The sequence below is a fragment of the Lonchura striata genome, chromosome 3, assembly GCF_046129695.1.
Source record: "Lonchura striata isolate bLonStr1 chromosome 3, bLonStr1.mat, whole genome shotgun sequence".
In the NCBI taxonomy this organism is placed as follows: domain Eukaryota; kingdom Metazoa; phylum Chordata; class Aves; order Passeriformes; family Estrildidae; genus Lonchura; species Lonchura striata.
In genome coordinates, this window is record NC_134605.1 from 30,718,462 (window position 1) to 30,736,708 (window position 18,247).

An 18,247-nucleotide genomic window follows, 5' to 3' on the forward strand; every position below is an offset into this window, starting at 1 on the left:
CTAGATTCACCTGCCCCTTTTTCAGCACCCGCACGTGGTGGGACACCAGCATGGGCTGTGACTTTTTGTGTGTAGGCCCTCCTCTAAAGATTTATTTGATTTTTAAATGGGTTTGAAATCAAATGAAATGTAACACCCTTTCATGGAGACACGCAAAGGCTCAGGAGAGTGATGCTACTGACTTCCAGACTTTTTTAGTTTGTAGGTGCATCCTGCCTGGTACCCTTATGTGGCAACTGCAACCAGAAAATATCTTGAATCAGAGCATGCCTTTGTTTCTTTATTGCTACTTCTCCTTGTCTCAGGAGCTAAGAGTTTTAAAATGTTGAGGAACATGGTTCATTTTGATGCTGGCCCTAGCCTCCAAGGCAGGCCAGTGGAGGTGTGCTGGGATGTGAGCTGAAAAGTACCACACAATGTTGACAAAGATGTTTTTCTTTGCTTAAGCTTGGACCTTGTGTAAAGCAAAGCAATATTAAAATATGTGGGGCTGGCTTAATTGTGAGGTAATCCTTCTCAAATTGGCAGGTTTCTTTTTTGTCAAATTCCCCATAATTTTCCATTGGTGTTTCAGGCAGGGGAAGCATTGGAGTAAGACAATATGTGTTGGAAACTGAAAGTGTTTTAGCAGATCTTGTGGGATTTGAATTGAAGCTCTGTTGACAAGTGATGTAGTTCTCTGCTATGGAATCAAGGAAAAGACCTGTAAGGAACTTCATGGTACATTAGGTCATTTATACTTCATAGCTTTATTGGCTTTGCACTTTCATCAGCTGCTCATCACCCATGATGCTGTAAGTACAAAGTAATTCTGGTTACCTGTAGGTTTGCTCATATGGGAACACCAGCAAATTTGAGGAAAAGAACTTTACCACCTGTGTAGAAGCCTAGGACACCTGGCAGAAAATTGGTATCCCCTGCTATGGCAAGTTGAGGAGAGGTTGAAATGAGATGAAACACTTTATCTAGTTCCAGGGCAAAGAAAAGTGTGTAAGAATATCTTTGTGCTGTCTGGGAGTATCTGAATACTTCAGCATGCCAGAGGAAGCTGTTAGTATCAGCCATGACATCTTGGAAATTCTTTACACACAGTGTTGCTACAAAAAAAAGTTGGTTATTTTTCTGATTATACCATTTATAATTCCCCTTTCACAGTGTACAATCATTTCTTTTTGTTATTTCAGAGAAGAAACAGTTTCTTGAAGTATTCTTGAGAGAAACTAAATAAGCAGTAAAAACCTGCTCTCTGTTTCCCTCTATCTAATTACAGTCAGAGCTTTAATGACTGGTACTCTCTGATGTCTCTAAGAATTTTTACTCTAAGAATTTTTTGTCTGGGATCTGATCTCATGCTTTTTATGACCTACCATAGCCCAGATAAATAAATTAAAGGATGTGCAGTGAATTTATTCAGACTTTTGTCACTGAGTACTCAATTGATGGCAGACCAACATACAAATTCCTAATGTAAGTTGCTGTTCCTTTGCGCTGTGGCAGAACTGATCTTTGGTAATCTCTGAAGTGTTATTCTTAAGAGCAAAGAATTCCTAATCCAGCAGGATGATAGTCTCACTGGGGCTTGCAGTTACTGTGCACATTGTTTAGGTCATTGGGCAACTGGGACTTGAGTTTGATCAACAGGTACCAAAGATCTTTGGCTTGACCTCAGAGTAGGGCTAAAATGTTAAAAGGGTTTATTTTGCTACAAATTTCTAGCTATTAAAGCAGATGGGCCTAATTATGGGCACATTGCCTGTGAAGTCAGGAAGCCTGCATGCAGTTTTGAGGAAAAATATCACTACTTGAGATAAAGAGAGGGAAATTAAGTTAATGTGGAGTCCATAAATTATTTCAAATTGTTACCAGACAACTTTGCTGAGGGAGAATAAGGTTCTGCCTCTGAAAAGGCCATTACTAACTGCATTTTCTGGCTCTGCCTGTAGAGGAATGTGTCTGATGGTGCTCTGAGCATTTAAAACTGGGCTAATGGCCACTGGCCAGGCTGCAATCACATCCCTTGGGGCCCTTTGCCACCATACCTGGGGACTCTTGAGCACCCATCCAAAAGTGAACTGTGATACCTGACTCTGGCAAGTGAAACCTTTCTGGTCCTTGCAGAGAATTTCCTTCATTGCTTATAGACTTGTATGGGTCCTGTGGGAATGCTGACTTATGTCAGGATGAATCTGTGCACTTCCTTTGTCAAGTACTGGTTTTGTTACAGAATCTGCTTAATTCTAAAGGAGATTCCTGTGTACAGCAGGTGCAAAGAATCAGGTGGGCGGAAGACCAAGAGGGATCACTTGGGTAGTAGCTTAAATTAATGCTTCTCACTTCCAGATTGGAGCTCCTGATTCTCTCATTAATTTCTTTGCTGTAAATGTAACTCATGTTCAATTCCTGTACGCATTCCAGAAGCTCTAATGATAGTAAACCCCTCTCCTACGTCATTAACCTAATGAAAGGCAAAACAGTCTAACAAAACTCAGTGGAATTGCAAATAAGCAGTTCTGTAGGATATATGAATTAAACTTGTGACAACTGACTTTTCTGTTTCCTCCTTATAGAAATGGCAATGGAACAAGTTCCAATTCATTTGAACTTCTAGTCCTAGCATTTATTATTAATGTCCTGTGTCTGGCCACAGTGTGCCAAAGGCAGTAATGCGAATTCCTGACAGTACAGACTTTAAGTAACAAAGATCATAATCTTACCATTTTGTTCCTTTTTCTTTTATTTTTAGACAATTCTAATGTATTTTTACCTGAAGTCCACAGGAAAAACAGATAATTTGAAAACATTTTCCTCTAAAGCATACTATTTAGCAGCTGTTCTGAACTTTTCATTTGCCTGCTTAAAGGTAGATAAGCCAAAATCTTTAAAGGGTTCCATGCTTATCAAAATTTTAAGTCTACTTTATCTTTTGTTGAATTGCATGTAAGGTTATACTCAAAAAGTAGTTTATGTTGTTCCCTGTTTCTTACTTGGCTCATTCCATGAAATATTTTAGTTAAGGAGCTTTCAGCCTTGGAGAAGGCTTAGGGTTCCAAGCATGTTGGGACTGAAACCTCATGGCAGAGTGAATACCTAGAAGTGCTTTTTGACTTTTTCCTCAGATTTTGTTATTTTTTCCACTTTCCTATTTGTTATCCTGCCATTCCCCTTGCACCTATGGTGCAGTGTAGAATTCAGCTTATTTTCTTGGATTACTCACTCACTAGAGTGTAATGTTTCTTGCCTTGTAACCTGCAGGATTTTTACTTGTGTGAGTGACTTTTATCAAGTCACCAGAAGGAAGGCTGCATCTCAAGTAGCTCCCTCCATCATACATATACCATAACCATTGTGCAGGCTTTAATTCTGACAGGGTATTGTAACAGAAAGAAATGTGAGGCCTTGATATAAATTTCACCCTTCAGTGTGAACACTGACTTTTGCTGTACATTTAGGTCAGAGTATGGATCAGTGATGAAGTACAGACTTTGACTCCTGCACCATTTGCTTGCAAGCACTGATGTACAGAGCTAAAGAGGTCAGGAAGCTGCACTCTATCTATTTTGGGTGTCCCATGATATGGGTGAATCCACTGTACTGAGTTAGAACAACGTTTTTCTCCAAGTCAGCTGATTGAAAACATGGTATTTTTGAAAGATTATTCTGCTGAGAGTTTGGTACTTAAATCTGAGGACCAGGCTTGGGATGCTATTTTCATTGCCTATATGAAAAAAGCCTATATTGCCTGTTTTTTTTTTTTTTTTTATTAAGCTGCTGACACAGCCTTACTCATCTGTTTTCTCTGCTTGTAGATGAGATTTTTTTTTTTTTTTTAATTGAAGGGGTTCAGGAGAGTATTCTTGGTTTGAAAATCACTGTATGTAGATGTTGCTGCTTTGGTTACCTGTAAAGTATTTGCTGTGGTTCTAATACAACAAGGGTCCATTTTGAAAGGGCCATCCCTGAGGTTTTCAGTATCGCAACTCTCTAAATTCTGTATAAATATGAGCAGAAATAAATGTGCTGATCCTTTGGTTTTAAATAAGCCTTTAAAACAGAGCTCACTGAGATGGTTCTGCTATAGAAGACATGACCTTTCTGGGAGCCTGGGGATGTGTTGGCATGCTATTGGCAGGCTGAACATAGTCTTTGGGAATATTATGTTACACCAGCAGTAAAATCTACCTAAGGCTTACTGCCATATTGATTCCTTAGTGGCTATATCCATAAAAAGGATACATGGTAGGGACTGGAACATGACTCTTTGGTACTGAGCCATGATTTGTGCTTTCATCTTTTGTGTTCTCTAGCATCATGAATGAATTTTAAACTACAGGCTGTGCAAGGCTTGAAGAATGACATCCCTTCTCTGTCTCAGAATAGGACTTGGTTCAGAGGAAAAAATTGAGACATGGGAGCTTGAAAAGTGGGTTATTGCTGTTCAACGATTTTTCTGCCCTCTGATTTCAGACTTCCTGTGCATCATTTTGATGACACTATTTCACCATTGGTTGTGGAGCAGCAGGAATGAAGTGATTTGGAAGATTTCTTGCGGTGAGCCGAACCCCTGTTCTGAATATTTTTCTTCTGTCTATAATACATAGTAAGTGAGTAATCCAAAACCTGGGTTACATTCAGCAGAATTCTCCAAGTGGGCTGGAGTTTTGTGCTGGGACAACAAGTATAGGCTGTTAAGGAGTTATTTAACCAGGGACAGTCTGTCTCAGCACACCACTAGTGTGTTATGCACTTCAGCTACATTAAAGAGCGTGCTTGTGCTGGCCAGGGTTGGGTTCATTTTCTTCCCAGGAGCTATGGTTTGGCTTGTGCTGAACACAGGGCTGATAACATAGAGATGTTTCTGTTATTGTTGAGCAGGGCTTGCATAGAGCTGAGGCCTTTTCTGCTTTCCATGCTGCCATGGCTGACAAGGAATTTGGGTGTGCATGGGATGTTGGGAGGAGACACAGCTGGGACTGGTGACCCCAGCTGACCAAAGGAATATTCCAGCCCATATGACATCCTCCTCAGGATATAAAGTGGGGGGAAGGAGGAGGAAAGCAGGGAGACATTTGCAGTAAAGGCGTTTGTCTTCCCAAGTCACTGTTATCTGTGATGGGCCCCTGCTCTTCTGGGGATGACTGAACACCTGCCTGCCCATAGGAACTGGTGAATTAATTCCCTGTTTTGCTTTGCCTGTGTGTCTTTTGCTTTCCCTTTTAAACTCTAGCTCAACCCACAAATTCTCCAGTGTTTACCCTTCCCATACTTTCTATGACCCTGCTGGTGGGGGAGTGAGTGAGCGGCTGGGTGGGGCCTGGCTCCTGGCTGGGGTTAAACCATGGCAGTACTGTTAAGAAACCTATATGTGAAAGAAAATGGCTTTTCTACTTCTTGTTACTTGGCACCAAAAGGGTTAGCAAGAGCATAGCACAGCTGATTTGGGGATGCTCCTACTGGGGTGCAGGTGCTGTCACTTGCTGCGCTCTTTCAGTGCAGCATTGCATGTGACACTCCATGAGAAATGAGTATTGGTAAACAAAAAAAAAAAAAACAAAAACAAGGGGTAGGGGAGAGCTTTTTTTTGTAAGAAACTGTAAAGTTCTTGGAGATGTCAACATATTTGGGATCAATGCCCTACTTTAATTAATAAAATGTATGTGCTGCCTTGGAGGTGGATATCAAGTCTGAAAAGGGTGTATCCTATGAAAAACATTATAGTATTGTAAGGAAGCATTGTCTGCTTTACTTGAAAGGTGGCCTTTCTAGTGCATGTGATTCTGAATGGAGAGGGGATCCACCCATTTCACCATGATCATCTCATTCCACAGGAGCACAAATCCTTTGTGATCAATGGCAGGGAATAGGATAAAATCCCTTCTTTCTCTATGAATCAATCCAGTGGCAATGGGCTGCACTGTAGCTGTGATGTTGCAGCTGATTTCTTTTCAGCAATTGGGATGCAAATTTTTTTGTCTTCTTATGGAATGCATCTGAACATTTCCAAGTATATTTCCAGAGAAAATGCATATTTGGAAAGGAAATCTAACATGAAAATACATGTCAGCAGCTGAATTTAAATTTTGTGTATTTTGCAGACTAATTGTAGTGATGCAGTGCCCAGTAAGCAATTATAGTTGCTAATTGTCTGTAAACAGGACTAATATTTTGTTCTTGCTTCATATGATTGTTGTGAAGCTGTATATGTGAAAAGAATATTGAGTTCCTAAATGCATATTTTTGTTAAGTGTATACTTCATTTTTCATGAAAATGGGCTCTAAAATAAAAGTAGAATAATTGTCTTGCAAAAAGCATGCAAAATGTGAAAGTGAGGTGCTCTGATATTGTCAAAAAAAAAATACCCAAAATCAGGGTAGTTTGGGAATTAACGTAAAGCTTCTCTTCATGGGAATTGATTTCTCTCCTTGTTCTGCCCTCATCACTCCTGCTGTACCTGAAACCTGTTCAGGTGTTGTATTTGAAACTCTGTGGGTCACAGGGCAGCAGCTATTGCTTACACCACTTGGACCTGTGCAGTCAAAAGCTGCCTTCCTGGTGCAACATAAAACAGCTCTTAAAAAAGCACAAGCTACTGAGGCTGGTGTTTATCTTGAGAAATTCAGCTTCCTTCCATCCCCTCTCAGTCTTCACCTTTTTGTTTGAATATTATCTGCTGCTGAGTGTTCTCCTTTCCAAACTACTTGGAACATGAGTCTCCATAGAGCAAATTATTTAGAATTTGGTAAATTCTAAATCTGGTAGCAGCTTTTCAAATACAAATCAGAGGGTAATATATGTTCATTTGGTTAGGATTCCTGTAGTTTTAATAGAATGTGACAGCAGTCCTGGCAACAGAAAATCACAATGAGTCTGTGAGTCTCCCGAGAAATGAGAAATCTGGGGTTAATGCCTGCTTTCCCAGATTCCAACTAGAAATTTAATGCAAATCTACTAGGAAAGAGGATCCTGTGGCCTGGAAAGAAGTCCCAGTGTCTGGCACCAGTGCCAGTGCTGCTCAGGCTCTGCAGAGCCCTGCATGGAGGCACCAGGCGGTCTGTCAGTGTTATCTGGTCTGCCTTTGGGGTGGGTATGTACAGTGGACTGGGAGCTGGAGAGTAGGGGCTAATATCTGGGATTTTGTGCTCATAGAAACAAACAGACCAGAGAGAAACAGAAAATCATTATGTATTGAAACAAGATTCTTTATTTCAGTGCAGTACAAAGAAATGGGAGTTACTTTGCTTTGAATGAAAGTACTGAACCTAAAAACTGGAGCAGATAAAATATGTTTGTGTAGTACTAGGAATCCTTGGATATCAAAGCAATGAAAAATGATCTCTGATGCTGCAGCATTAAAATAAATATTTACATATCTTTAAATTAATGAATTACTACCTTGATTTGGATCATTGACAACTTAGTTTCCATCAGTTTATTACCACTCACAATGCTGTTTTTAGCCATCAGTCTTTTAGTGATTTCCTTGCACTAAAAAAAATTTCCTTGTGTTGGTACTATTTGTGTTGGTATAGAAGCAACACTCTGTACCAAGCCAGCTCTCCAAAACATCAGCAAAATCAGTCTCTTTTCTTTTTCTCCCAAACAAATGAGTTTGATCAATTTTGTGAATTGCATTGAACTTTGGTTATGAATAGTAATACAGTAAACAGTGGGCCCAGTTCACAATCAAGTAACGAACTCATGGTATTAAAGTCATGAGTACAAACTTTAAGTATTGTTTAAAGGAAAAAAAAGATTGCTACATTGTCATCCTGCAGCACCAAAGACAGTGGCTGCTCGGGATTGGATTTTTTCAATTACAGCTTGCATCAGGACAGGTCGTCTGTTTTCCTAGTAAATGCAGATTTACATTTTCAAAGGTACAAAGCATACCAACACAGTGGCTCCCAGCAGACTCAATGGCCCAATTTACAGATTCAGGGATAATGTTTTTATTTTTTTAATAAATAAACATTAAGTACACAGGTATTGCTGTGAACCAAGCCCATTGTCTAAAGGAAGCACATTTCTTGCCAAATTAGGTCTTTACATAAGAACATGTTTTTATAATGGATCTGAATAGCTGCTGTGCAAGTTATTAAAAGCATGTGTCTTGCAGCTTGCACTTTTTACCAACACAAAAAGATGAAAAAACATGCAGTAAAATGTAGCATTGTTTAGAAAATAATGTGTAAAAAAAACCATTCAGTATCTTATATTAAAGCATTTACACTGCATAGGCATTCATATAAGGATATAGTATAATAAAACTTATCAAATATACAAGCATGCAGCAGTTGCCTTATATTCACAGTTCTGGAAATTACCACACATTGATTTCTTCAAATATAAATTGGATTATCCAAAATAGATTTTGCAGCCACTCTCCTTTGCAGTGGCAAACTATATTCTCATGTGCATTGCAGATACTGACCTATATAACAGGCCTAAGCTATGCCGCTGTATTGTACACATCTGTGATAAATACTGTGTTTTGGAATAGGAAGGATAATGAGAAGTGATTCATACTTCTCATAGCAGAACTTGGAGACTACACAGTGCTTGAACTGAACAAAATACATTACGCATATTAATTGTATTCTCCTTAGAGAGTAATACTGTAACCTTGCCATGTATCTAGCTACTGCATAAGCTGGCCATGCAGTTTTCAAAATAAGTTTAGACAGATTTTTATATTTGATATTTATTCTATCAGAAGAGGTATAGTAGGACACATAGAGTACATACCCTTTTTGCTCTGCAAACTCTACACAGGACTCCTGATACTTTTAGATTGTGTTGGGAAATACAATGCAGTGCCAAAGTCACACTCAGATATTTAAAATACATTTGCAGAGAGATGATCTTTCTTCATTTTCTCTTTTGAAGGTGGTGGTGTTATATATGATGGTGAGCTTGGACCATCTTAACTGTCACAAGGTGACAAGTACCTAGGTTAGAGCCCCTCTGTGGCCAAATGCCATCTGCAGGATAAAGTCGAGGTCATGTGGCTTGAAGTTGTTTTTAGTTTTGACTCGCTTGTTATTGCCTAGCTTGGCAGGTTAACCTGGAGTGTGACTCCAGGCCAACAGCAAATAGAATACCTGGAGACAAGGCTTGTGTTAGTTGTGAAAGGTTTGCAAAACTGAGCTCTAGATCCTGATACAGGTTTTGGGTGTGCCAAGGTGAAATTGGACTGAGGAGTATGACTTTAAACCCTTTCCCTGTCCAGGTATTTTTCCAGTAGTGCCTGCATGCTGCTTTTGCCCTGACTTCCCTTGTCTTCATACATAGTAATTTGTGTGTCTTTAAACAGTGTGTGCATGCACTTCCTTCTTCTGAGCACTTCAGGTAAAGCTAGTGGAAGTAACCTTGTAGGATGTTACAGCACCAACAATGCAAGTTGCAGGGATTTATCCTTGTTTACAAAGCAGCAGCAAGGGATTCAGAAACAGCATTCAGGAAATAGTTTGAAAACAAAAAAGAGGCAGAGATGGTGGAAACACTTGCTAATTTGCAAAGTGGAATATGGAAAGGGAAGAAAGGTGGGGCAGTGATTGCTGTTCTATCTATTAAGAAAAAAAAAAAAAGAAAGGTATAATCCTCTCTGGAATATTTCATTCAGAGATAAACACTGCCTTTTTTTTAAGTGAGCTTTGGCCCACATGCAGTGAGGAAATGATGAGTAGATGGCTTTGGTGTGTGCTATCAGAAATGGTGACACTGATGTCCCTCTTTGCTGCAGCCAGGAGTCCACTTCAGTAACTCATTATTTTGAGTCTCTTTGTGTTCATATTTTCATTTTCTAGTAAAGGATATGTGGCCCTTTCCAGAAAGCTGTACTATTTCCTGTCAGCCTTATTTAAGAGTAGGACAGCAGTGGGACAAGTGGAACACTAGAGATGTTTCAAGCTCTTCTAGCAAAGATACTAATTTTTCCTTTGAGGATATGTTTCTGATTGTATGTGTGTGAGGAGCCTCAAGTCTGTATTTGGAATATGATACAATGATATTTGGAATCTGAGCTGGATGGGGCATCTGAATGCTTTTGTTTTATCAACTAGCATTTGGAAAATGGGCTTGCAGCCTTTTTTGGTTGGCTTACTTGCTGCCACAGATGTTGCTTTTCTGTCTTTCTCCAGATGTATTCAATAAGATCTCTGTGGTGACATGTGAAGGCACAACTGCTGTGAGAAGTGACTAGTTTTCAATTATTATTTGGCAGTAAAATCTGTATAAATATACACAGAATCCCATTTTTTAGCCTACCTTTTAAGCTGTATACATTGAGAAATGTATATAAGACTTTGAATGCTGAAACCTTTGTACAGCACATCAAAGCAGTTCTCTGATTCTTCACTGCATCTCTGCATACTGAGAGCAGCAGTTCAGATGCTCTCTGAAATGTCCATAGAAGTAAGAGTTTTGGTTTATAAATTCCAGTCCCATTAATTTGAGGTACCACATGAGCCTTTCATTTGCCTTCCCAATTGTCATTTGTTGGCAAAAATGAGAATGCCTTGTGGTTTTGATCCTGATTTCTTATATATTTTAGTATTTGTACCGGGTTCTTTGGATTCTTCGCTGAACCTGCCCTTCATTTTTCCTTTTCCCAGGGAAAATTCTTACAGCTTAGTTTAGAAATGTCTTTGAAGAATATGGAGATTATTAAAAGCAGATGTCACAACTGTCTTGAGCATAGTGAGGAGGAAAAGGAGCTCTCCTGAGAAGTCGGACAGTTTGCCACAAAGAAATTGGTACAAAATCTGTGAGCACCAAGTTCCCACAGAGATGCACCATCTTGTGAGAATTAATAGAATTCAGATGAGTAAGATCTTTGTTTCTTTTAGAAACCTTATCAGCTCTATTTCTAGTAGCAACATGGTCTGTTGCCTCAGAAGAGGGAATGTTACCTGCTTCTTCCAACTCTCTTACATAGTGAAGAAATTAGTTCAATTCATAAAGACAATGGCCATTTGACCTCTCACCATTTCATGCTGAAGTTAGCCACACATTTCCATCATTGCAAATCTGGCTGTGTGGTAAAGAATGGTTTATTCTAGAATAAAGCAAGCTCACTAGAAGAGGTATTTATATCATCAGGACTTCTACCTCATTTAAAGCTTGCCAAGCATTCTCCTCACCCCTGTCCTCCATCTCTTTTTCCAGATTTTGCATATGTGTCTTTCACGGTCAATAACTATGTGAGGCATCTGGAATTATGTTCTTGTCCTCTATTATACCTTTAGTATCTTATTAGATAAGGGATCTCTCAAAGGGCAAGAACACGTCGAGCAGCCAGCAGTTTTCAAAAACAGCAGGTGACTAAAAATACTTCATTTTCTTTGCTACTCAGGCAATGACAAATAGAAGCATGGACTGGGCTGCTGAAGAAGTAGGAGACAATAAGAGAACAGGTTAGATGAGAAGTCCTCTGACCTTGAGAAAGAAACAGCTATAATTTCCAAAGTCATCTTGCTTTTTTGTCAATTTTCAAGTAAAACACTGAATACACGTACAGTGTCACTTGAAGAAATACAAATAAGGAATACTTGCAGAGTAATTTAAGATATTATTGTGAATTAATTGAACATTGAGCAAATCTACTAGCAAATATTTTTTATCAGGTCAGTCAACAAAAAGTTGGTCTACATAATTCCATTTGAAGAGCTTCTCCTTTTACTTTTTACATGCTGTTTTGCTTAGACACTACATATAACAGTGCATGCCTTCAATCTTTAATAGAAAGATTCTTTCCCCATTAAAACCCCCATTATGTCCCTCAAAGTTAGATTGGAAAATAATTCTAGCTTCTATGTGACTTATAAACTTTATACAGTTAGCTCTTCTGGGAGGATTCCTTTTCCTCATTTGAGTGTGTCAAGCTGGATTGCCTGATACTTGTGCTTAGTTTTCACCAGTTTATAAGTAGTTCAGAATGGTATCTGTCTGATAACTATCTGTACATTGAGAGAACAAACAAATCACAAGCAAATGCTGTGTGTGATGGGAAATTTGCAGGCATCTTGCTATGTTGTCAATTTTTGCTTATATTACACTAGAAACTTCTAATGTCCAAGGAGTCCCATTTCAAATAGTGCTTTACTACTTGGTACCTGTTAAACAGAAATCAATGGACTTTTATTCATGCTAATTTCTTTCTGTTAAGCATAAGTTCGTAGTTGTTAAAGGTTCCTTCTTCATTCTAAAAACAATCATGGGAGTTCACTCATAAAGATGAGCAAGGAGGATGTATAGGAAACACAGGATTTTGCAGAGAGAGGAACAAAATAAAAATGTAGTCCAGAGCTTTTATGTCAACATCCAGTCCATTAACTCAAGCTGATCCAAGTTTGCCTCTGGCTCTTTTTGCCCCTTCCTCTCTATCCTTACATTTTATGCTGTTACAAGAGGGATGGATTTTACTGTGTGAGATTCAATGTCCACCATTTGTTCATGCAACACCATTGTGATACATGTAGTTCATACTGTTCATGTTTGTGGCCATGCAACATATAATAACCTAAAATAATCCTCTGGAATGCTGCAGTTGCCAGCCATTTTATTATATTTCATTATGTTCTGTAGCCTGAATTGGCCATCAACCTTCTTTCTGTTATTAAAATGAGGATGATCATGGTTATTTTATAGGGTTAAAAAGTTATTGAGTCTTCCTATAAAATCGCAGTGTAGAATTTGTTGTGAACAAAATAGAGCTGATTACATTAGTATAGCAGAATAATTTGCAGCCAGAATTGAAGTATGTTCTTAAAATCTATTTTTAACAATATTTTCAGAAATAGGCTGCAGTAGCTTGATTTTTGTCCTACATGTTTTTGAACTGTAGAGAAAACCTGACATTAGCATGTTAATGCAGTTGTATCACATGGATATGTAATATGAATGTGTTTTCATGAAAACCCATTTTAAGTTACTGTGTTGAACCACTCAATACAGCTGGATTATTTTCAGATTCTCTGTAAATTCCTGATCACAAGGTATTCCAAACAAACAATTCTCACAGACTTTTGGAAGCCCATGCAGGATTAATCTAAACAAGAGGTACAATAGAAAGCTCCACTTTATTATAGGACTGGAGTTTATCCATTGACTTCAGCACTCTTCAGAGTGTAAAGCACATGAGTTCTTCTTTTCCTGTCTAAACTATTTTGAATGAGGTCTCTTTTACATGCTAGTTTGGCAAGCTTCTAAGGCATTTGTGCAAAGTGATGATCCAAGAGCAACCTGATTCAATACTGAGAAAATCATAAATAACATCCAGCAGTAATTAAAGTGAAAAACTACAGCTAAGAAAATCGATCTCCTACAGTATCAGTTGAGCTGCTATACCTTGCAGTGTTAGAAGTGGAGCAGTGTTAGAAATTGTACCTTCAACTCGGGAGGCATCATTGTGAATTTTAAACACTGAATGACTGAAAACCCATGAATATATGATATAGATAGAGAAAGGGTAAGAGTGGAAGAAAAACACAGCACCAGAAATTACCATCTGGAAACATACTAAACATTTAGTCAGTATATTTGTATTAAAGTGAAGAGTTAATTTTGAAGACTGGAAAGATTTGAAGATACTTAGTGCTCTCTATAAAGCCATTCTCAGGAGTCAAGTGTATAATCATCTGAGACGGGAATATTTACAACTTCAGACTGAAGAACTGGAAGAGCCAGCTGATGTCTTTACCATCTTGATGAGAGTGCGTACACTCCTTCCAGTAAGTACATGCTAAAGTCACAAAAAAACCCAATAAATTGTCTGGATGTTTTCTTAGATCAGGGTTAACTGGCAGGTAACAGTTTTTATTTGCACAAATCTCAAAAATGTAGTAGAATTTAGGTAGCTGGTATTATAGCAAATAATATGTAGGTCTTAAAATAGAATTTGGAGGCTTTTCTACTTGTTTCTCAAACTCTCTTCTGAGCCACCAGCACAGCCTGGATTTATTGGAAGGAATACGTGGCCCCACATTGGGTAAATCCTAAATCTGTTCCTGTTAGGGAACAGCCATTGTGCTGTAGCACATAATCCATACCTTTCTGGTCTTCAAAAAAGAGGTGAGAGTAGCTGTGGATACTAGTTCATGCTTCAGGCAGAAAAAGTAGCTGGCCTGAAACAACTTGAGACTTAACAGGCAAGATTTGTAAAGTAGCCACTGCATGATATTTGGACTTCAACCTGTGCTACAGGAATTTCTGTGATTATGGTTTTGATAGGAGCCAGATGTTGGGGGAATTCAGATTTTATACCTTGGCAGGACATTTGATAATGAAGCCAGGAGTAAATTGTGAAATTTAGTTCTTGAACTGGGATTGGATAAAAATGTGTTTGTGGTTTGGACCAACATCTTGCAGTCAGTTTTTGTCTTTTTGTGACTCTAGTTTTAGGTACTAAACTGTAAACATCACAATGTCTTCTTACTTAGGAAGTTTGCTCTATGCCTCTGTACTAGATACAAGATTTTTAGCAGGACTTAATCTGAGGAACAGTTAAACAAAAACTTGTATGAATAAGGCACTAGTAAATGTTTGCAGCAAATAACAAGTATAGTCTATATGCTTTAAGAATAAAACCGTTCTGTTTAGGAAATCGCCTTTAATATGACAGAGTTACCAATGCCAGTTAGAAGGACCTAGAGAAAGTGCATCTTTTGGGTTATGCCTGTGAGGTCTGTGAGAAACCCCTGAATGCAAATCCCTGTTAAATTAGGAAATAGCCTGTGCAGTAGTGATACTCAGGAGACTGGAAGCAAGAGGAAACTAGTTTAGATTCTGATCCCTGCTAAACTAGTGTGAAATCAGCTATGGATTTGCTTCTGATCTATTACAGTGGTAGAAGGACCTGAAGCCAAAATTGAGGCTGTTTTAGCAAATCTAGTTAAACAGCAACAGCACTGGCCTAGGCCAAATAATTGGCGTTAATCCCCTTAGACAGTTTCAAAAAATAATCTGGCATTTTAAATTTCCCATTTGCTGAAGTTCAAGGACGCATTTTGTCTTTTGGCTAATGTAATAGGTCAAGGCCTTATGTACTACTTTGGAGCTGACGCCATTCTAAATAGTTATTACAGCATGGATCTGTACTTTATACCAAATGAAATTTGAGTCTGCCATTCCATTTATAGGATGGCTGGGCAGTATTTTGCATTGAAAGTTGTTCAAAACCACCCAAGTTCTTCCATTCATAAAACCAAAACATACTGCTACTTTTAAAAAATACATTAAAGTATCTGCTCTTTGAGGGGGGATAATTGAAGCACCAAGAATCTGTTTATCTAGCCAATAAGTAAATATTCGCAAACTAACAGATCTTGTTAGTATTCATGATCTGCATTTTCCTAGGATCTGTCCAATATAACTATTTTACCATTCATTTGTTATACTAAATCAGTCAGTGGTCAGTCTCATTTAATCACTAAATCCTGCTTTGTAAACAACTTAGCTTTATCATCTGACAAACTTGTGTTCCACTCAGATCCTCCATTTTTTATATATGATGTCTTTTAAAAAACGTAACACATTTGCAGTATCCATAATGCAAGAGGGGAAAAAAAAACCCCTGCATTGACTGATTACTGTATATTATTGCCATTAGGTGCTACAATTAACAACTCCAGGCAGTTGTTTGTTGTTTTTTTTTGTTTGTTTGTTTGTTTGCATAAATTATTTTGTGTTTTATGTAAGGTCATGTGGTATTAAGTTTATCTCAAACTTTAAGATCACTTATCCATAGGGACCTCAGAAACTGTAAAACCATCTCAACCAGCTTTTAAAAATGTGATGGGCTTTTTGTTTGTTCATTTTGTGGGTTTTTGGCTCACAAGACTAAAGTTATTGGTGGTATAACTCAGCTGAAATTTTCACCAATAATTGATCTGGACTAATATTCATTTCTTTAACAAAACAAAAAAATTCAAGCAAGTAAGCTAAGTGCTGGGAATCTCTCTCCCATACATGCTATGCTATACATACTGAAATACAGAAGAAAATCCAGAAATTTCTCCTCACAAAGATCTTTTTTTATAGCAACACAGGAAAACTTTTGCTTTTAAAATACTTGTTTCTTAACAGTATGTCAGAGTATATGCTTTTCTATGTGTGTGTGAGACTAATAAATGGCATGTGTTTATCTGAATATTAAAAAATGTTATTGACTATTGGAGCTGTGCAAAATATTTTCTGTAGAAGATGAAAATCTTAAAAGTTTTTCTGATTAATCATAATAATTTTCAGTAAGATGATGTAAATATTTGCAATTGCAAAATAAATGAAAATTCTTTGTCAAAAGTGTGCCTTCTGGGGTCATAATTAGTCTTGTGTGGTATCTCTAAGCTGACAATTTGAAGTTGTGAATATGCTAATTTGTTAAAATTTCCTAAACTGTGCTCACTGTGAAATAAGTTCGAATGTTTTTACCCTATAAGTAAAAGGTACCTTTTGAAAGTCAAGGTGGATTTTTAACTTCTTTTTAAGATTAAATGAATACATTGGAATGTAGTTGGGTTTCTTTCTCTTTTTTGCCCTCTGCTTTTGAAGTGTGCCTTCAGAAGATGAGAAGAAAAGTCATCATTTTGGAGAAGGTTCTGTGAATATTTAATGAAATGCAAAATGCAGTTTGCTTTCATGGCTGTGTTTCTTCGAAGGAAGCAGAGGCATAGTAATGAAACATTTTTATTATGAAACTATGCTATTACATCTCTGTCTGGAGAAAAATCAGTCATCGAACATTTGTGTGTATTTCTTCAAAGAGTAAATTTGTACTTCTATAGAACAGTTGCTTCTTGGTGCAACTAAGTTGTGATTGTAGAGGCACACTTTTGACACCAACTAAAACTATGGTCTAAATGAAAGCATCACTTTCTGTCCATGAAGGTGTATGTACCTATATGGATGACATTTTAACAAAAAAATGTCACTTCACAATTTTTATTTCTTTTTAAAGTAGAAGTTAGGAAAGCAAATTCTTCAGGTGTAAAAATCAACAACATTACTGTATGATCATTTAACAACAATTATTGCACGATTTTGCATAACCCTTGGCCTTTCTAAAAAGCAGTATTTGATTTTGAGATGTGCATTGGTTAAGAATGAGTCATCACATATATCTGCTGACTCTCATATTTAACTTGGGTGAGAAATTTTTTTTAGATTACAAAAACATAAAAAAATCAGTTCTAGGTTTTAGCTATTAACCCAGAGATTTTCACTGTTAGATAAAATGCATGTAACTAGAAATAACTATTCTGTTGAAAGGAGTCCACAGTACTTCGATAAAAAATCTGAGACACTTTAGGAAATACCACAAACTTGATGAGGCCAACTCCAACCCCTCAATTTCTCATACTGTTAGGAGATGAAAGAACTACCAGTCCTGTAATAACTCCAATGTATTTTAAGGCTACTTAGAAGACATGGAATAGTGATACTCAAAGTAAATACTCAAAACCAGTAAGTATTTTTATGACAGGGTAGTTATTCAATGGGAATTATATATGTGGGTGAAACTTTGCTTATTTGTTTACATTTTCTCCTACAGTAAACCTACCATCTATCTGTATGTCAATAAGTGATCTTAGAATGTCATTTCATAGCTTGAATCTTCATTTTGCCTCAAGGTTTGCTCTAGCTAGGTTGGCAATTGGGGAAAATTCTAAAACAGAAACACTGACACATGCTGATAAATTCAAAAGTGGAACATTAAAATTTACATGGAAGTGGAAATGACATTCAGTGTCAGAAGTAACAAATTTGAAAGTCTTAAATAATTCATATAGAGAATATAGGTTAGACAGATTTAATGTAAGTGTGCTTTTTCCTAAAAACACCCCCCCAAACCAAACTTTTTTTTTTTTTTGCTTTTTCTTTAAGTCTTTTGTCTGTAAATATGAAAGAACGCTACACCCCAACATAACTCTTCATTGCCATACTAAATGGTAAAATAGTCTTTCTAATTCACATTGCTCATGGAAGTCTTATTTGAAGTTCCTTTATTGAGTTTGTGGTTAAAGCAGTTTGGGATTTTTGTTGGTTGTAAACTTTTGGCATAATGTGAATACCAGTCCCTTTCAAAAACAGCCTTGAGTTGCTTAATGATGCTTGTGCTGTTCCCCGCGTCTGCTTGGTTGATAACAAGGCCAGCTCCAGCATTCTGCGTAAAAGCATTTCCTACCCAATCAAAATTACCTGCAAGCAAAGGCAGGAATAAACAGTGAGTTTCTAACATTAACAAAAGAACCA

At 37.6% G+C, this 18,247-nt stretch overlaps 1 protein-coding gene across 3 annotated transcripts in view; it reads right to left on the minus strand.

Moving 5' to 3' along the window:
• Nucleotides 1-7,176: 7,176 nt before the first annotated feature.
• PLD5 (phospholipase D family member 5) overlaps nt 7,177-18,247 on the minus strand; it is a 173,637-nt gene continuing 162,566 nt past the window's right edge. For all 3 annotated transcript variants that reach the window (XM_021550467.2, XM_021550468.2, XM_021550469.2), the window contains one exon: nt 7,177-18,193. In XM_021550467.2, the coding sequence (XP_021406142.1) occupies nt 17,958-18,193 (236 nt within the window). In that variant the 3' untranslated portion in view covers nt 7,177-17,957. The remainder of the gene's footprint in view (nt 18,194-18,247) is intronic.